Raw genomic sequence first — 21,955 nt, forward strand, 5'->3', positions numbered from 1 at the left:
AGGGGAGTGCTCCCTCTGCTGTTTCCTGAAGTCCACGATCATCTCCTTTGTTTTGTTGACATTGAGTGAGGTTGTTTTCCTGACACCATACTCTAAGTGCCCTCACCACCTCCTTGTAGGCTGTCTCGTTGTTGTTGGTAATCAAGCCTACTACTGTTGTGTCATCTGCAAACTTGATGATTGAGTTGGAAGCGTGCATGGCCACGCAGTCATGGTGAACAGGGAGTACAGGAGGGGGCTTAGCATGCACCCTTGTGGGGCCACAGTGTTGAAGATCAGAAAAGCAGAGGTGTTGTTTCCTACCTTCACCACCTGGGGGCAGCCTGTCAGGATGTCCAGGACCCAATTGCGCAGGGCGGGGTTGAGACCCAGGGCCTCAGACTGAATGATGAGCTTGGAGGGTACTAGTCAATGAACAGCATTCTTACATGGGTATTTCTCTTGTCCAGATGGGATAGGGCAGTGTGATGGCGATTGTATCATCTGTGGACCTATTGTGGCAGTAAGCAAATTGAAGTGGGTACAGGGTGACAGGTAAGGTGGAGGTTATATGATCCTTGACTATCCTCTCAAAGCACTTCATGATGACAGAAGTGAGTGCTGCGGGGCGATAGTAATTTAGTTCAGTTACATTTGCCTTCTTGGGTACAGGAACAATGGTGGCCATCTTAAAGCATGTGGGGACAGCAGACTGGGATAGGGAGAGATTGAATATGTTTGTAAAAACACACCAGCCAGCTGGTCTGCACATGCTCTGAGGACGCGGCTAGGGATGCCGTCTGGGCCTGCAGCCTTGCGAGGGTTAACACGCTTCAATGTCTTATTTACATAGGCCACGGAGAAGGAGAGCCCACAGTTCTTGTTAGCGGGTCATGCCGGTGGCACTGTATTATCCTCAAAGCGGGCAAAGAAAGTGTTGAATTTGTCTAAAATCAAGACGTCGGTGTCCGTGACGTGGCTGATTTTCATTTTGTAGTCCGTGATTGTCTATAGACCCTGCCACATATGTCTCATGTCTGTCTCGTTGAATTGCGACATACTTTGTCTCTATACTGACATTTCGCTTGTTTGTTTGCCTTGCTGAAGGAATAACTATACTCTTTGTATTCAGCCATATCCCTAGTCACCTTTCCATGGTTAAATGCAGTGGTTTGCACTTTCAGTTTTGCACGAATGCCGCCATCTATCCATAGTTTTTGGTTAGGGTAGGTTATAATAGTCGTAGTAGGTACAACATCTCCTATACACTTCCTTATAAACTCACTCACCAAATCAGCGTATACGTCGATATTATTCTCTGAGGCTACCCGGAAGATGTCCCAGTCCGCGTGATCAAAACATTCTTGAAGCGTGGATTCCGATTGGTCAGTCCAGCGATGAATAGTCTTTAGCGCGGTTACATCCTGTTTGAGTTTCTGTCATAGGAAGGGAGGAGAAAAATGGAGACGTGGTCAGATTTGCCGAAAGGAGGGCGGGGGAGGGCCTTGTTTGCATCGTGAAAGTTAGAGTAGCAGTGATCCTATAAGGGCTCAAGGCGAGACCTAGATGCAGACACAGGAGGCAGATGGTTAGAGTCAAAGATGTTTACTAACAATCTTAAAGGGGTAGGCAAGAGAATGGTCATAGACAGGCAAAAGGTCAAAACCAATTCAGAATTCCAGAGGTACAGAATGGCAGGCAGGCTTGAGGTCAGGGCAGGCAGAATGGTCAGGCAGGCGGGAATGGAGTCAACCGGGAGGACTAGTAAAAGAGAATAGAATAGCAGCAGCACAGGAAAAACACGCTGATTGACTTGAACATACAAGACGAACTGGCACAGAGTGACAGGAAACACAGGGGTAAAATACACCAGGGAAAATAAGTAACACCTGGAGGGGGTGGAGACAATCACAAGGACAGGTGAAACAGATCAGGGTGTGACAGATCCAGTGTTTTTCCAGCGCAAGTGCTACTCTCAATATGCTGATAGACTTTAGGTAGCCTTGTTCTCAAATTTGCTTTGTTTAAATCGGCAGCTACAATAAATGCAGCCTCAGGATTTATGGTTTCCAGTTTGCATAAAGCCCAGTGAAGTTCCTTGAGGGCTGTTGTGGTTTCGGCTTGAGGGGGGATATACACGGCTGTGACAATAACCAAGGAGAATTCCCTTGGGGGATTATACAGTGAGCATTTGAGGAATTCTAGGTCAGGTGAACAAAGGACTTGAGTTCCAGTATGTTGTTACAATTACACCACGAGTCGTTAATCATGAAGCATACAACCCGCCCCTATTCTCCTCGGAGAGATGTTTATTCCTGTCGGCGCGACGCACAAATAATCCAGGTGGCTGTATCGACTACGACAGAATATCCAGAAAGAGCCATGTTTCCGTGAAAGAGTATGTTACAATCCCTGATGTCTCTGTGGAAAGCAACCTTTGCTCTAATTTTGTCTACCTTGTTATCTAGAGACATTAGCGAGTAATATACTTGGAAGCGGTGGGTGGTGTGGCCTCCGAAGTCTGACCAGTCTACATCTTCTCTGACGGTGTTTTGGGTCAGCCTCTGGAATTTGTTCAAATGCCCTGGGTGGTTCGGACAAAGGATCCGCTTCGGGAAAGTTGTATTCCTGGTCATAATGCTGATAAGTTGACGTTGCTCTGATATTCAATAGTTCTTCCCAGCTGTGTGTAATAACACTTAAAAATTTCTGGGTTAACAATATAAGAAATAATACAGAAAAAAACGAAATACTGCAGAGTTTCCTAAGGACTAGAAGTGAGGCAGCCCTTTCTGTCGGCGTCATCTTATCTGTTTAACACTATACATGTCAACTACTACAGCGACTGAAATGACTGCAACAATTAACAAAGTTAGCTTCAGAATGGGTGGCAAGGAATAAGTTAGTCTTAAATATTTGAAAAACTAAAAGCATTTTATTTGGGACAAATAATTTACTAATCCCTAAACCTCAACTAAATTTTATAATGAATAATGTGAAAATTGAGCAAATTGAGGTGACTAAACTGCCTGCAGTAACCCTGGATTGTAAACTATCATGGTCAAAACATGTAGATACAACATTAGCTAAGATGGGGAGAAGTCTGTCCACAATGAAGCGCTGCTCTACCTTCTTAACAACACTATCAACAAAGCAGATCCAACGGACCCTAGTTTTGTCTCACCTGGACTACTTTTCAGTCGTGTGGTCAGGTGCCACAAAGGACTTAGGAAAATTACAACTGGCTCAGAACAGAGCAGCACAGCTGGCCCTTAAATGTACACGGGTACAGTACCTAACATTAATGATATGCATGTCAATCTCTCATGGCTCAAAGTGGAGGAGAGATTTACTTCATCACTACTTGTTTTTGTAAGAAGTATGAATTATGAATGCACTGAGCTGTCTGTTTTAAACTTCTTCAGGATCGGTGGGTCTCCCAAGGGACCGTTGAGCTAACTTAGGCTTGTGAGATTAGCATGAGGTTGTAAGTAACAAGAACATTTCCCAGGACATAGACATATCTGATATTGGCAGAAAGTTTATATTCTTGTTAATGTCCAATTTACAGTAGCTATTACAGTGAAAGAATACCATGCTATTGTTTCAGGCGTTATGCACAGTTATGAACTTGAAAAGTTATTAATAAACCAATTAGGTACATTTGGGCAGTCTTGATACAAAATTGAATATACATGCAATGGTTCATTGGCTCAGTCTAAAACTTTGCACATACACTGCTACCATCTAGTGGCCAAAATTCTAAATTGTGCCTAGGCTGGAATAATATATGATGGCATTTCTCTTGCATTTCAAAGATTGTAAAATGTTTATTTTATTTTTAAACTATTGTTTTTTTTCTTTGTATTTTCTTTTACTAGATTGAATATGTTATATTCTCTTACATTCATTTCACATTTCCACAAACTTCAAAGTGTTTCCTTTAAAATGGTATCAAGAATATGCATGTCTTTGCTTCAATGCCTGAGCTACAGGCAGATAGATTTGGGTATGTCATTTTAGGCAAAAATTTAAAAAAAAAGGGGCAGATCCTTAAGAGGTTTTAAACTACTAGCACACAGCTTGGACACCCATGCATACCATACAAGACATGTCACTAGAGTTCCCTTCACAATCCCCAAGTCCAGAACAGACTATGGTGCTCAGTGCTACATAGTGTAGAGCCATGACTACATGGAACTCTATTCTACATCAGGTAACTGATGCAAACAGTAGAATCTCTTAAAAAATAGTTACAAATATATCTTATGGAACAGTGGGGACTGTGAAGAGACACACACACAGGTACAGACACGCATACGTACACTACACACACGTACATTGTAATATTGTTCTATGGTGGTATTATACATTTTGTATTGTAGATATGTAATGGTGTTTTATATTTTGTTTTAAATATAATATACAGTGGGGCAAAAAAGTATTTAGTCAGCCACCAATTGTGCAAGTTCTCTAACTTAAAAATATGAGAGAGGCCTGTAATTTTCATCATAGGTACACTTCAACTATGACAGACAAAATGAGAAAAGGAAATCCAGAAAATCTCATTGTAGGATTTTTAATGAATTTATTTGCAAATTATTGTGGAAAATAGGTATTTGGTCACCTACAAACAAGCAAGATTGCTGGCTCTCACAGACCTGTAACTTCTTCTTTAAGAGGCTCCTCTGTCCTCCACTCGTTACCTGTATTAATGGCACCTGTTTTAACTTATCAGTGTATATATATATATATATATATATATATATATATATATATATATATATATATATAGTTATTAGTATAAAAGACACCTGTCCACAACCTCAAACAGTCACACTCCAAACTCCACTATGGCCAAGACCAAAGAGCTGTCAAAGGACACCAGAAACAAAATTGTAGACCTGCACCAGGCTGGGAAGACTGAATCTGCAATAGGTAAGCAGCTTGGTTTGAAGAAATCAACTGTGGGAGCAATTATTAGGAAATGGAAGACATACAAGTCAATGACCCCAAGCACACATCAAAATCCACAAAGAAAATGGTTAATTGACCACAAAATCAACATTAGCAATGGCCATCTCAGTCTCGAGACTTGAACCTCATTGGAAACCAGTGGTTTGAATTGAACAGGGCAGTCCACAAGCACAGACCGAAGGACATCAAGGATCTGGAAAGATTCTGTATGGAGGAATGGTCTAAGATCCCTCCCAATGTGTTCTCCAATCTCATGTGTGTTTTCCAATGTGTTCTCCAATCTCATTAAACATGATAAAAGTGCCTTTACCCTCACAAGGGGAGGGTGGACAAAATATTGAAAACTAGGTGCCAATAATATTTAAAATATATATTTATTTGTTTACCAAAATATATTTATTTATTCATTAATTGTTGGACATAAAAGACTGTAAAAACACCAGAAACGTTCCAACGTATTAATAAATATATTTGTGGTCATATACAGGATGGCAGGTAGCCTAGAGGTTAGAGCGTTTGACTAGAAACCGAAAGGTTGTAAGATCAAATCCCTGAGCTGACAAGGTAAAAATCTGTCATTCTTCCCCTGAACAAGGCAGTTAACCCACTATTCCCAGGCTGTTATTGAAAACAATAAATTATTCTTAACTGACTTGCCTTGTTAAATAACAGTTAGAAAAAATACATGTAAGCAAGGTTGACATTTTGTTTTAGTCAAGTATTACATCTGTTTGGGCTTCTTGTGGATACATTTACAGTCTACAAATGATGTTAGAATTATGTTCCAGCCTCCTGTCCATCCGCTCAAGTAGAAAATGGTCCTGCCGCTCAATCTAGTGGATGATACCTGGAATAGGGTGCCATTTTGGATGCACCCCATGACAGGAAGAGGAGAAAAGTCTGAGTGATTTTATCTTCCTGGTTGGAAGGCCTGTCATACACAATATGAACAAATCTAAAGACAGAGGGTAGAGATTTATTGGAACAGAGAGTAAAGGGATTATTCAATTTAGAAACCCTACAGCTACATTGGTGACTCATTCACCACTGATCTGTGAAGAAAAGAAAAGTTGTATTTTGTAGAACCTTAGAAAATGAAAGTGTTTGCAGTACTGTGTGATTCCACTCAGTGTGGTAACCAACCACAGCTCTCTCTGTGGGGTACTTCTGACAAGGCAAAGCTGGTTGAAATCATAACATCATTCTAACCAATTTACAAGGTTGTGATGACATTATTTCAACAAGTTTTTTCCGCTGGGTAGTAGATATGGCATTAGAGAAATTTACGACAATTTGTCACTGAAAAAAAAACACAAACTGTTGCCTACGAAAAACTCATAGTCAGTGTTGATTATGGACAAATGATTAGATGCCACTGATAATGTTTATATTTTCAGACCTTTAGTCAGATACAGTGCCTTCAGAAAATATTCATACCCCTTGACTTATTCCAAATGTTGTTCTGTTACAGCCTGAATTAAAAATGGTTTAAATTGATTTGTTTTCTCACCCACACAGAATACCCCTAATAACAAAGTGAAAACGTGTTTTTAGACATTTTTGCAAATTTATTGAAAATCAAATGCAGAAATATCAAATGTAAATAAGTATTCACACCCCTGAATCAATACTTTGGCGGTGATTGCAGCTTTGAGTCGTCTTGGGTATGTCTCTATCAGCTTTGCACATCTGGATTTGGGGTTTTTCTCCCATTCTTTTATGCAGATTTACTGAAGCATTGGTAAGTTAGATGTGGGGTGGTGGTGAACAGTGATGTTCAAGTCTATCCACAGATTTTCAATGGGATTTAAGTCTGGCTTTGGCTGTGCCACTCAAGTACTTTCCCATTGTTGTTCTGAAGTCATTCCAGCGTTGCTTTGGCTGTATGCTTGGGGTCATTGTGCTGTTGGAACGGTGCCCTTTGCCCTAGTCTAAGGTAATTTGCCTCTGAAGCAGGTTCTGATCAAGGATTTGCCTGTATTTGGCTCCAGTCATTGTTCCCTTTATCCTTACCAGTCTCCCAGTCCCTGCCGCTGAAAAGCATCCCCATAGCATGATGCTGCCACCCTTATGCTTCACGGTAGGGATGGTGTTAGACGGGTGAAGAGCTGTCCCTGGTTTTCTCCAGACAGTGTTTTACATTCATGCCAAAGAGTTACATTTGTCTCATCAGACCACAGAATATTTTGACTTATCTCAGGGTCTTTCATGTTTCTTTTTCCAGGCATGCTGTCATGTGCCTTTTTCTCAGGATATGCTTCCATCTGGCCACTCTCCCTTAAAGCCCAGATTGGTGAAGTGCTGTTGTCCTTGTGGCAGGTTCTCCATCTCAACCAAGGAACTCTGTAGTTCTGTCAAAGTGGTCATTAGGTTTTTGGTCACCTCCCTGGCCAAGGTCCTTCTTGCCCGGTTGCTCAGTTTGGTCGGACAGCCAGCTCTAGGCAGAATCTGGGTAGTTCCATATTTTTTTCAATTTCCCAATGATGGAGACCACTGTGCTCTTGGAAACTTTCAACAATCTATAAATCAATTAGGAATGTCATCTCAAAGGCGTGTGGATAATTATGTAAATGAGATCTCTCTATTTCATTTTAAATACATTTGCAAAAGTTTCTAAAAACATGTTTTCACTTTGTCATTATGGGGTATTGTGTGTAGGCGGGTGATTTAAAAAAAAAATGTTTTAATCCATTTTGAATTCATGCTGTAACACCAACAAATGTGGAATAAGTTAAGGAATATAAATGTCTGAATATACTGTATATGATGTGTTTATTTGAATGGGCAGCAGCACAGCGGTGGTATAATGACCACGTTCCTGACCCTACATTAACCCTAATAACCATGCACAGTGGGAAAAGCAGCAGCCCTGTCCGTTCCAGTCAGGGACTAAAGAGAAGATCAGGGGAGATTTCTTTGATTTGAACAGACAGCACTGCAGACAGAGAGGGAGAACACATTGGGAATCCAGGCATATGTCCCAAATGGCATCATATTCCCTATCTAGTGCACTACTTTTGAGCCCTGGTCCATTGATTGCACTAAATATGGAATAGGGTTCCATTTGGAACGCAGGCCCATACAGGCCTTCCCAGCAACCATTAGCAGCCATTAGCCTTCCCGTGGTAGCTAATAATTGCCCATTTTCAAGACAGGATAAAAATATGAATGTGTTAATTGCTTGAAAAAAAACACCCCTTTATTCTGTCTCTGGTTTGCGTCCCAAATGGCACCCTCTTATTATAGTGCTTTACTTTTTTCCCTATGTAGTGCACTACTTTTGACCAAGGCCAGAGTCTTCAGAGCTGGATACCCTCCTGGTATTGTGTATTCTGCTCCTCTTTGTCTCCCCTACATGCTCTCTCTCTCTATTCCATCACCAGTAATGAACAAAGGTCAACGTGTTCGCTCTCCCTCTCATCGCTGTGTCAATGGCAATGTCTGTCTGCTACTAAAGTTAAGTACTTATTAAACCAGGCCTTTCACTGCCTCATGTCCTAAATGCCAACCTATACAGGCAGCTTGTTGCCTTAACCCGGACCAGACCAGACAGTAGTGTGAGTACAACCAACAGACGGTTATATAAACGGTAAAGTAGGAATATTAAGGGTGGAGAATCAGTGGAATCTGGTCCCTAAGTCCCTGTGGGGTTCCTGGAGACTATTTGCATCAGCTTAGTTAGATGACATCAACTTGGTACCAAATGTTAAATGGTCTTTAACCTCGGTGTCTTTGTGTTGGGTACTTAAAAGGCTCTGTGTGTTCTCTCTCTGTATAGAGTAAGGCATGCTGCAGCTTATTGGGGCATTTCTATTGGCAGCTGCGGTATGAGTCATTTCTGTGCTAGGCCCTCTAGCTGTCTTGTGTTCTGTCTTTGTGCCGACCCTGCTGGAAGCCTGGGCACCTCCTCTAGACAGCTCTGCTCCCGTTCTGTCCATCTGGCGTCCGGGGCTCTGAGGCTGCACTTTGGCCCGACTCAGCACTTTATGCTTCCCTTCTCTCACAGACATTAGCACACTTCTCATCCTGTCGTACCTCCTTTCTCACGACGGCGCCTCCATTCTACAGAGTGCCATTTCATCACTTCTCCTCATGTCTCTATCCGACTGGCTTTCCTCTCTCCCTCCTCCTCATGTCTCTATCCGGCTGGCTTCCCTCTCTCCCTCCTCCTGGCTCTTGCAGAAGCCAAATCCCTGTTCCTGTTCCACAACCTGCTGTGATGTTTCATGGAATAGGTCACTCTTTTGATCAGATTGCTCAATTTTTCTTCTATCTACATTAACATGAACGTTTGGTCATTTACCAGAATCTCTTTTCTAAAGCCCCTTAGTCGGTACATTCAACTAAGGTAGGTAAGACAACCATCATATATCACAGTCATTGCAAGTAAAATTTTCCCCGCAAAAAGCAGCTAATGGTACTGCACTTGACCAGTGTCTGTTTAGGGGATTGTCTATATAAACTACTGCAGTCATGACCATGCAGAGCTCCAGTTTGAGTGGTTACTTTAATGTGAGAGACTTGGACACTTTCTGCACATTTTAACTAGTTGCATGATCGAAACTGCTCTTCTTTATCATACAATGGAGAGTGACTCCTGCTCACAAAATGGCCCTGAATGTCAATGACACATTTCTCAAGTATTACTGTGTGCACAGTACCTGCTGGCGGATCATGCATCCTCGTTTTGCCACCAGCTCTGTAATGGATGTAGATGTTTTCAGGTTAGGTCTCGCAGTGCAAGGCTGCTTCATTCCCACTGAGGATATACACTGTACTGCTTCATTCCCACTGAGGATGTACACTGTACTGCTTCATTCCCACTGAGGATGTACACTGTACTGCTTCATTCCCACTGAGGATATACACTGTACTGCTTCATTCCCACTGAGGATGTACACTTTACTGCTTCAATCCCACTGAGGATGTACACTGTACTGCTTCATTCCCACTGAGGATATACACTGTACTGCTTCATTCCCACTGAGGATGTACACTGTACTGCTTCAATCCCACTGAGGATGTACACTGTACTGCTTCATTCCCACTGAGGATATACACTGTACTGCTTCAATCCCACTGAGGATGTACACTGTACTGCTTCAATCCCACTGAGGATATACACTGTACTGCTTCATTCCCACTGAGGATGTACACTGTACTGCTTCATTCCCACTGAGGATATACACTGTACTGCTTCAATCCCACTGAGGATGTACACTGTACTGCTTCAATCCCACTGAGGATATACACTGTACTGCTTCAATCCCACTGAGGATATACACTGTACTGCTTCATTCCCACTGAGGATATACACTGTACTGCTTCATTCCCACTGAGGATATACACTGTACTGCTTCATTCCCACTGAGGATATACACTGTACTGATTCAATCCCACTGAGGATGTACACTGTACTGCTTCAATCCCACTGAGGATATACACTGTACTGCTTCATTCCCACTGAGGATGTACACTGTACTGCTTCATTCCTACTGAGGATATGCACTGTACTGATTCATTCCCACTGAGGATATACACTGTACTGCTTCATTCCCACTGAGGATATACACTGTACTGCTTCATTCCCACTGAGGATATACACTGTACTGATTCAATCCCACTGAGGATGTACACTGTACTGCTTCATTCCTACTGAGGATATGCACTGTACTGCTTCATTCCCACTGAGGATATACACCGTACTGCTTCATTCCCACTGAGGATATGCACTGTACTGCTTCATTCCCACTGAGGATATACACTGTACTGCTTCATTCCCACTGAGGATGTACACTGTACTGCTTCAATCCCACTGAGGATGTACACTGTACTGCTTCATTCCCACTGAGGATATACACTGTACTGCTTCAATCCCACTGAGGATGTACACTGTACTGCTTCAATCCCACTGAGGATATACACTGTACTGCTTCAATCCCACTGAGGATATACACTGTACTGCTTCATTCCCACTGAGGATATACACTGTACTGCTTCATTCCCACTGAGGATATACACTGTACTGCTTCATTCCCACTGAGGATATACACTGTACTGATTCAATCCCACTGAGGATGTACACTGTACTGCTTCAATCCCACTGAGGATATACACTGTACTGCTTCATTCCCACTGAGGATGTACACTGTACTGCTTCATTCCTACTGAGGATATGCACTGTACTGATTCATTCCCACTGAGGATATACACTGTACTGCTTCATTCCCACTGAGGATATACACTGTACTGCTTCATTCCCACTGAGGATATACACTGTACTGATTCAATCCCACTGAGGATGTACACTGTACTGCTTCATTCCTACTGAGGATATGCACTGTACTGCTTCATTCCCACTGAGGATATACACCGTACTGCTTCATTCCCACTGAGGATATGCACTGTACTGCTTCATTCCCACTGAGGATATGCACTGTATGCACTGTACTGACTCCTTCCCAAAGAGTTACAATATGTGGTATCTCTGTGCGGTATTTCCTGCAGGTGCTGGAGGCTGGGCTCCTGTGGAGTCTAATAAGTACCAATGGTTGGAGGTGGACCTGGGGGAGCGGACAGAGATCACAGCCGTGGCCACGCAGGGTCGCTATGGCAGCTCAGACTGGGTCTCCTCCTTCCTCCTCATGTTCAGCGACACAGGCTGCAACTGGAAACAGTACCGCCAGGAGGACAACATCCGGGTAAGTCAGTGGGACAAGACCATAATGGCTGTGTATAAAATGGCACATATTGGCACCCTTTTCCCTGTATAGTGTGCTACGTTTTACCAGGGCTACCCTCGGCTCCCAGGCTCACGTTGTGGCGAGGTGGAAGCTTGCGGCAGAGCCTAGACAAGGGCCCTGGTCAAATGTAGCACACTATATAGGGAGCCATTTCAGATGCAGACCAGTACACCATGTAGCCAACTCACAAATAGACTCATAAGAGTCCTTTCACTATCAATGAATAATAGATGAAACACCGGAAGGCAGGAACAGCTCAGCTTAGCTCTGTACTGTTGACTGAGGTAATTATTAGATGTAGCTGCTTTTTAGTGTTTCCATCCTTGTTACTTGCTTTCTGTACTAAATAACATTCTGATAATTTTAGCTGACATGAGGAGGAGAAAATTAGAAAGATTGTCAATTAAATTAATGTATTTCACAACTACAGTACTCTCATCTACTCACAGTTTGACTATGCATATTATAAAAAGTACTTAGCATAAAGTGTCTGCACATATTCTGATAAATCCTAAAAACCTTTTTAAGGATTTTTAAACTCCAGATGCTAGTCTTCCCAGTTAGTTGATGACAGTCGATGACAGCAGCAGTCTAGCATCAGTATCGGTCAAAAGTCCTAGTGTTTTTTTGTTTGTTTCCTCAGACAGGGTTTAGTAAGTTTAAGTTTTAGGGATGAGTGGTGTTCACTCTCTTTCTCTCTCCATGAGCAAAGGCTTTTCAGACAGGGGGCAGGCAATGGAGAGATGTGCTCCTTGACTCTGGGTATATTTCAAAGGGACACCTCACTCCAGGAGCAAATGAGATGCTGCTTCATGAGCTTTATCATACACACACACACACACAAATGAGATGCAGCATACTGAGCTTCCTCAGCAGGGAGGCAGTGCAATTTGTTGGGCTTAATGCTCCACTTCACCAGACGCATGCCTCATCCTCCCTCTTTAAAGACGCAAGTTAGCATTTTTCATTATGAATCTTGTTCTAGAGACAGCTCTGCAGCGTGGTCACTAGCTGGCATAGCCACAAAGTCATAAAATCCGATTTTAAACCTAACCTTAAACCTAACCTTAACCACACTGCTAACCCTAATGCCAAACCCTAAACTTAAATTAAGACCAAAAAGCACATTTTTGTTTTCAGGAATTTTGACAATATAGCAAATTTTTATAGCAAACTTTGCAGTTGGCCTATCTAGAGGAATCTCAGTTCTGCCTCCAGGACAACACTCATTCCAATAAACGTCAACCTGCTTTAAAGACACTGAAGATGCTTCTCACCCTTTCAAATTATGCAACAATGATAAGAAAGTACATTTCACTCCAAGACAGACGTAAAATGCTATAGTATAAACTTAGGTAAAAAAAAAAAAAATGTTTAAATCACTGTAGTATCGCACACAGCTCTTCATTTTTGAAAATTCCAATGCCACCTCAGACCTCACTTTTCATTTTAAGTTTCAGTTGAAGTGGGTTCCATTGATTTCCTTTACAATAGGCAGGTGACTGGAGGGGGAAACAGTCCCCATTACTCTTATGAGAAAGGCTCAGGATGGGTACTGAATAAGTCATGTGGTTATCGATTGCTGCTGGCCACACACATTGCTGTAACCGCATCTTTAGGGCCAACTGATGCTAGCCAGTGTAAAAGGGAGCTGGCTTATATCTATCTATACAGTGTGCAACCACACCTCTCATGTCAACCCAACATAAGGTATAGTATGGTCTCCCCTAGCCAACATGAGAAGGAGCTACTGGACTGGCTCCTATCGATCTCAGAATAATAGTTAGCAAATTCTATGTTAATTAGGTATTTCACCATTATTTTGGAGTTTGAACCGCCAACCAGAGTGTCAACTTTAATGGGAGGATGGAATAGTGAGTAGGATGATGACCCCATTATTAACCTTTCTTAAAGAGAGACAGGGCTTGTGTCCCAAATACCACCCTATTCCCTATTTAGTGCACTACTTTTGGCCAGGGCCCACAACCATACATTTGGGATGCAACCAGAGAGCTGGAAGAGAGGACCAATAATAGGACACAGTAATATTTCCATGTCTTATTAGCCACATAAGTTAGGATCAGAGAGGTTAACTACACTCATTATTCAGAGTAGATCCAAGTGTTTGCCAGCAAAACATGAGAAAGAGAGCTTCAGTATTACATTTCCTATTAATCTGTTTATCTTTTACTGAAACCATTCTTCAGAACCCACTTCATCAATGCGGCTATGTGTTCTCCTCAGTCATATGAGGCAAAGTTAGTTATATAATAACTTTACTATACTATTCTTGGCAATACAAATGAATTTTTCAACATACTGTACCAATAAAGTATTTTAGAAATGACTACACTAAGGACACGATTGTGGTGGTGGGGCAGTTAGAGGGGGGTCCATGGGTCCTCCCCCGGAAACACAGTTTGACATGACTTATTATGCCTCTCTTCAGGGGCATTTTGAGGGGTATATGTAAGGGTATTCTGAAAACACTATAAGTGGAAGGATAAGTGAAAGGGTAAGTCGTCACCATCATTAATGAAGGTAAGTCACTGCAAATATTAAGAAGACACAGAAGATGAAGACAGTTGTATTATAATGATGCAGGGTAAAATGTGATTGGTGTTGTGGAGAGGTTGATCATCACATGCCGACATTTTGCCACCTTCATACTTCAGTATGATACTGTATATACACCTTGAAAGGGACTCCAGTTTTGTGAGACTACTTTTTTTCACTTTTTGAGAATAACTCTCCTCTCACTCACCTCTATACCAACCCTGCCGCTGCTCCTGCATGCACTGACCTCTTCTTACGGTTGCTTGCCTCTCTAGCACCCAATCACAGCAGGCAAGGACATACGGTGAGCTAGACAGAGACAGTGAACAATGTCCTGTGTTACTGGATAACCTATAAAGTGTACTTTAAAAGACACATTTATAGTCAGTTGCTCTATCAAAAATCACATGTGTCCAAATCTACGTGATTCATTCAAGCTATGTACATTGAAAATGCAGGGCCTAGTTCAAATTTGATCTATTTTAACCCAGGTAAAAGTATGTGATGATCACTGAAGTCAGAGAGTGCACAGGTTGATGTTATGTGTATGCTGTACATGACTGGTTTCCAAAGGAAGCCAAATTTGTATTTATTTTTACCACTATCAACATCAGTAAAATATATATATACAAATATATATATATATATATTCCCTTGACAGGGAACACCCAGTTTTGTGACTGTTTATTTTCACATTACAGGATAAGTAATCTTAGTCACTCACTCTCTCACCTGTAGATCAACACTGCTGCTGCCCTTGCCAGCACTGACTTCCCTCTCCTCACAGTCTCTTGCCTCTCTCACACCCAATCACAGCAGACACGGACACTTGAGACAGTGAACAATGTCCTGTGTTTTTGGATTATCTACGAAGTTTACTTTGAAAGGGCACATTTATAGCTGAGTTGCTCAGCAATCACACTTAACTTGGTCTACATGGGGTGGCAGGTAACCTGGCGGGTAGGAGTGTTAGACCAGTAACCGAAAGGTTGCTGGATCGAATCCCTAAGCTGACAAGGTAAAAATCTGTTGTTCTGCCCCTGAGAAAGGCAGTTAACCCACTGTTCCCTAGGCGCCGATGACGTGGATGTCGATTTAAGGCAGCTCTCCGCAGCTCTCTGTTGCAGAGGGGTTAGGTTAAATGCGGAAGACACATTTCAGTTGAACTGACTAGGTATCCCCCTTTCCCTACATGATTCTTTCAAGATTTTAAATGACATGACCAAATAAGTGCTATACCTGGCCTGCTGTATAGAATGACAGTTTCCATCCCCCCTCTGATCTACTGTCTCCACTCAGCCTGAGCTGTGCAGTGTCCATAGCTCAGTGGGACAGAAGTTTCAGCTCAGTGGGACAGAAGTTCCTAGGGGCGATGTGCGTGCTACTAACTTACTTTTCTTTTAGGATGATGCCCAAAAAAAAGGCGAATATCTGGACCATTTATTTTACCTGGCGGTGGCATGTGGAGACAGACTAGGCTGAGACTCACTACTCACTCCCTCACACTGTGAATATGATTGTGCACGTAGCTAGTCACCTCGTCCCCAGGCTCGAATTTCTGCCGCATAGAGCCCGGTAACACTGTGCCTCAAAGTGAGACTTGAAAGGTGTGTGGTTAAAGGTAGACTCAGCGATATGACATAGAAGCCGAAAGTAAACAGCTTAGTGGGTCAATTTCCACAACAAGAAGAGTGTTAAATGTGTGTGACTGTGTTGCATCTAGTTCATCTCAATATCTCCGGTGCTGCTTGTGGCAATGTCATTTCACTGAGCCTACATTTAAAATGGAGAGGGAGAAAGCCTGCTACAACTGTATGAGATGGGACATTGAAAAATTGCTGAGATCGCCAATCAAAGTAAATGTTCTATTACAGCGACCACATTATTTTTCGAGAGCCCAATTGATTCTGTATTCGGGCATAGAAAATGTATATGTGCAAAAAAAAATGTTGACGCATACGTTCCGATTTCCCAAACTCACTTCTTTGTTTGGCCCATTACTTGCAATGCTTGCGTATTGAAATCCACAAAGAGGGGAGGTGCTACATGCCTGGTGATGGACAGAGATCAGCCCATTTAAAGTGGTGTCTAGTGTCTATTTCCTCTGCTCCTGCTATAGACTACCAAGTCCTGTTCTGATGCGCTCTGAAACCAAACATCCAGACTGAGAGCAAGCTGGCTGGTAGGCGAGATTACATAGCTGTAACGTCTGCTTCCAACTTACACCCCCTGGACGCAGCTCACTTTCCAGCCCACTTTCTAGCTCACACTCTCAGACACCTAGATCCCCTGAACGCAGCTCACTCCGGATCCTAATCACCTGCATTCTAATCACCTGTTCACACACCTGTATGTCATTATCACACACTATTTAGTTCAGTTCTTTGCACCCCATCACTGTGAGGTATTGTTTGTTTTGTGACACATTGCTTTCAGAGCGCTGGGTTTCCTGTGAATTACTCCTCCATTGTATGCTAGTGAGGCAGGCAAAAACTAACGACGCCTTTTGCCTATTCCCTGCCTGTACTTTAGCCTATCGGATGTCCTGTTATCTACCTATTGCCTGATCTCCCAGACTACATTACTAGCCTTTTCCTTGCCTGTACTGTTACCCTTTTGGACCTTCTACCTGCCCCTGGACCCAGCTACCTGCCTCCTCCTGTGGTTCTTTGCAATAAACACCTTCTGCGCCCTGCGCTTGAAACCAGCTCTCTGTCTCCCCTTGTGTTCATTACAGTAGCTAGTAACTAGATCTAGCCAGATCTAGCTTGTTCATTGAGTCAACCAGTTAAATATGATGTAGATTCCAATGAGTGCATGGATTACATCACACCACCACCTTAGTGGCTCTATTTCCATATTCTGATTATTAAAAAAATAATAATAATTCAAGGGGGCAGTTGAGGTTCAATTGAAATGCAAGCTACTCTGATTTTTCACTGATGCTCACCAATTAATGAATAGCGTGCATATACACTGGTGCATATAGCTGTTGAGTTATTCAGCAAAATATCATAGTTATTTAGGTGAAATAATCTATTCAACTTGCTTGTTTCGTTTGGCCAGTTTAATGCAATGCCATGTCACTAAAACACCAACTTTTTAAAATGTATTTTTAAAAACGTTTTTACAATGGTGAGTTAAAGGTCAATGCTAGCAACTGTTTGTTCGATGATGCAGACATTACACAGTGCACCATTTATATGAAGTGTGTACAGCATTAACCACATAAAATAAAATCACAACAGGTGATGGAAACGGTGTAATTTTATAAATGCCAACATAAATTGTCTGTTCCACATGGCGGGTGGAAGGAAATGCAGGAATTGGTGGTGAAAACGTCTGTATGCGCAAATATTGATATAACAACCATCGTTGCGTTCTTCTCCCACTACAACTCGTGAAACTATGCAGTTTATTAGGCTACAGATGAAATAAATTACGAACTTCACAGGGTGGTGAAAGTGCACAGTGATGAGCTTGATGATGCTTTCCAATAAATATTAAGTGTCTTATTCTGGTGATAAGATTGATGCTTGATTGCCATTTGACAATTAAAAATGTTCTCGCTCTTATCCATAATAATCTCATGTAGATTAGCCAACCTGCACAGCCTACATGCACTGTATCTGCAAGATGTTGGCAAGAGTGCAGGTGCCAGAACCAGATTAGGCACATTTGCTATTCAATGCAACAGTTGTTGTGGCAAAACTATTGGTAGAGTTGTAAATGCGATGGAAGCACATTGAACTTTAGATTTGTATTTGGTACATGAAAGCATAAGTGGAAAAGTACATGTTGTGTGCACTACTTCATCACGCACTGATTATGTTATCCTCAAGTTCATTTGGTGGAAACACCACTGGTGGGAAAATGCAGATTCTAGAATATTCGCATGCAAATCTGTCGCCAATTAGATGGAAACCTAGCTACTGATAAATTCTGCAAAATATCCTAGTTGTCTCTGCGAAATAATCTACTTTAACTAGCTTGTTTCGTTGGGCCAGCTTAATGCAATGCAATGCATGGTCATTGGTCGCTAAGAGAAACGTAAAGAAAAAATGTCACATCGAATTTCTACCTTAGCGGAACATTGTTTGCGACGTGCTTGTTTCTCGCTATATTTCATTTCAAGGAGGGGAGAGGGATGGGCACAACACCAGAGGGGTACAATTCCAGATACAGTTGAATTCAGAAGTTTACATACACTTAGGTTGGAGTCATTAAAACTCATTTTTCAACCACTCCACACATTTCTTGTTAACAAACTATAGTTTTGGCAAGTCGGTTAGAACATCTACTTTGTGCATGACACAAGTAATTTTTCCAACAATTGTTTAGACAGATTATTTCACTTATAATTCACTGTATCGTAATTCCAGTGGGTCAGAAGTTTACATACATTAAGTTTACTGTTCCTTTAAAACCTCTTTGGGCTAAGTGGGACGCTAGCGACCCACCTCGACAACATCCGTTGAAATTTCAGAGTGCGAAATTCAAAATACAACATTTTTAATATTGAACATTCATGAAAATACAAGTGTCTTACATCGTTTAAAAGCTTAACTTCTTTTTAATCCAACCGCTTTGTAATATTTCAAAAAGGCTTTATGGCGAAAGCATACCATAAGATTACCTGAAGACAGCGCCCCCTTTCGCCAGCATTAAAAACATCTTCCAAACCACAGAGGCGTCACAAAAATCTGAAATAGCGATAAAATAAATCACTTACCTTTGAAGATCTTCCTCTGTTTGCAATCCCAAGGGTGCCAGCTACACAACAAATTGGCGTTTTGTTCGATAAAGTCCTTTATATCCCAAAAAAGTCATTTTAGTTGGTGCGTATTTTTTCAGTAATCCACCCGTTCCACTTGTTGATCATGCAGACAAAGGAATCCGAAAAGTTAGCAATAAACTTCGTCCTAACAAGTCAAACAACGTTTCTAATCAAGCCTCAGGTACACTAATATGTAAATAAACTATACAATTTAAGACTGAATGTAGTATGTTCAATTCCAGACATAAATAACGAAGTACGCGCCCTCATCCACGAGCGCCACAAGAATACAGTCCAAATGAGAGCCACCTTGAAAAACTACAACTTCTAACTATTTTTTCAAAAAACAAGATGAAACCGTTTCTAAAGACTTGACATCTAGTGGAAGCCATAGGAACTGCAATCTGGGAGGAATTACTTTGAATATCCCATAGACAAGTATTTGAATGGACTGTGACCTCCAAAAAAAAAACATTCCGGGTGAATTCTCCTCGGGTTGTTGCCTGCCGTATCAATTCTGTTATACTCACAAACAATATTTTAATAGTTTTAGAAACTTCTGAATGTTCTCTATCCAATGCTACCATATGCATATCCTAGCTTCTGGGCCTGAGTAACAGGCAGTTTACTTTGGGCACGTCAGTCATCCGAACTTCAGAATACTGCCATCTAGCCTTAAGTTAAACAGCTTAGTTAATTTTTAAAAAATGATGTCATGGCTTTAGAATCTTCTGATAGGCTAATTGACATAATTTGAGTCAATTGGAGGTGTACATGTGGATGTATTTCAAGGCCTCCCTTCAACCTCAGTGCCTCTTTGTCTGGTTCATCCTTGGGAGCAATTTCCCAACACCTGAAGGTACCACGTTCATCTATACAAACAATAGTATGCAAGTATAAACACCATGGGACAACGCAGCCGTCATACCACTCAGGAAGGAGACGCTTTCTGTCTCCTAGAGATGAACGTACTTCGATGAGAAAAGTGCAAATCAATCCCAGAACAACAGCGAAAGACCTTGTGAAGATGCTGGAGGAAACAGGTACAAAAGTATCTATATCCACAGTAAAACAAGTCCTATATCAACATAACCTGAAAGGAAACTCAGCAAGGAAGAAGCCACTGCTCCAAAACCTCCAAAAAAAGCCAGACTACGGTTTGCAACTGCACATGGGACAAAGATCGTAGTTTTTGGAGAAATGTCCTCTGGTCTGATGAAACAAAAATAGAACTGTTTGGCCATAATGACCATCGTTATGTTTGGAGGAAGAAGGGAGAAGCTTGCAAGCCGAAGAACACCATCCCAAGCACGGGGGTGGCAGCATCATGTTGTGGGGGTGCTTTGCTGCAGGAGGGACTGATGCACTTCAATAAATAGATGGCTTCATGAGGAAGGAAAATTATGTGGATATATTGAAGCAACATCTCAAGACATCAGTCAGGAAGTTAAAGCTTGGTCGCAAATGGGTCTTCCAAATGGACAATGACCCCAAGCATACTGTAACGTACTGGGTGTAGTGGGTGAGAAGTCAGGCGCAGAAAGAGCTATATTTAATGCACAAAACGGCGAACATAAGCCAACCTCACGAAAACACAGGGCGCACAACAAAACAAATGCCCCAAACACGGGGACTTAAACTGTCCAGCAAAACCCACGAAATGGGAAACACACAACCCACAGACGTGCACACAAGTTACACAAAACAATCCCGCACAAAGAGCAGGGGGCTTACTGGTAAATAAAGCCAGACTAATCAGCCTAAAACACAAACAGGTGAAACCAATAAACAGAAAGGGGAAAAAGGATCAGTGGCAGCTAGTAGGCCGGTGACGACGACCACCGAGCGCCACCCGAACAGGAAGGGGAGCCACCTTCGGAAGGAGTCGTGACACATACTTCCAAAGTTGTGTAAAAATAGCTTAAGGACAACAAAGTCAAGGTATTGGAGTGGCCATCACAAAACTCTGACCTCAATCCTATAGAAAAGTTGTGGGCAGAACTGAAAAAGTGAGTGCGAGCAAAGAGGCCTACAAACATGACTCACTTATGAAATTAATAAAAGCTTAAATAAATCATTCTCTCTACTATAATTCTGACATTTCACATTCTTAAAATAAAGTGGTGATCCTAACTGATGTAAAACAGGGAATTTTAGGATTAAATTACTAGGATTAAATGTCAGGAATTGTGAATGACTGAATTTAAATCTATTTGGCTAAGGTGTATGTAAACTTCCGACTTGAACTGTATGCTCCTGCGAGGCAATTACTGGCTTGGCTGTAATACACAGAAACAAGTTGAACAGTGCGTTTCCCAAACTTACCTCCATAATCTACACAACAGGATTGTATTTTTGTATTTTTTTATTTCACCTTTATTTAACCAGGTAGGCCAGTTGATAACAAGTTCTCATTTACAACTGAGACCTGGCCAAGAAAGCAAAGCAGTGCGACAAAAATAACAACAGAGTTACACATGGGATAAACAAACGTATAGTCAATAACACAATAGAAAAATCTATGTGCAGTGTGTGCAAATGTAATAAGGTTAGGGAGGTAAGGCAAAAAATAGGCCATAGTGGCGAAGTAATTACAATTTAGCATTAACACTGGAGTGATAGATGTGCAGGTGATGATGTGCAAGTAGAGATACTGATGCAAAAGAGCAAAAAAAGAAATAACAGTATGGGGATGAGGTAGTGTGTATGTGTGGGTGTTGCTATGGTTACCAGTGAGCTGAAATAAGGCGGGGCTTTACCTAGCAAAGACTTATAGACTTGGAGCCAGTGGGTTTCGCCACGAATATGTAGCGAGGGCCAGCCAACGAGAGCATACAGGTCGCAGTGGTGGGTAGTATATGTGGCTTTGTTGACAAAACAGATGGCACTGTGATAGACTACATCCAATTTGCTGAGTAGAGTG

At 41.8% G+C, this 21,955-nt stretch overlaps 1 protein-coding gene across 2 annotated transcripts in view; it reads left to right on the plus strand.

Annotated features, from left to right (window-relative positions):
* LOC110537019 (contactin-associated protein-like 4) overlaps nucleotides 1–21,955 on the plus strand; it is a 215,625-nt gene that overhangs the window by 39,406 nt on the left and 154,264 nt on the right. For both annotated transcript variants that reach the window (XM_021622727.3, XM_021622728.3), the window contains exon 3: nucleotides 11,464–11,657. In XM_021622727.3, the coding sequence (XP_021478402.2) occupies nucleotides 11,464–11,657 (194 nt within the window). The remainder of the gene's footprint in view (nucleotides 1–11,463; nucleotides 11,658–21,955) is intronic.

The sequence above is a fragment of the Oncorhynchus mykiss genome, chromosome 12, assembly GCF_057628025.1.
Source record: "Oncorhynchus mykiss isolate SJ-2025 chromosome 12, ASM5762802v1, whole genome shotgun sequence".
In the NCBI taxonomy this organism is placed as follows: Eukaryota; Metazoa; Chordata; class Actinopteri; order Salmoniformes; family Salmonidae; genus Oncorhynchus; species Oncorhynchus mykiss.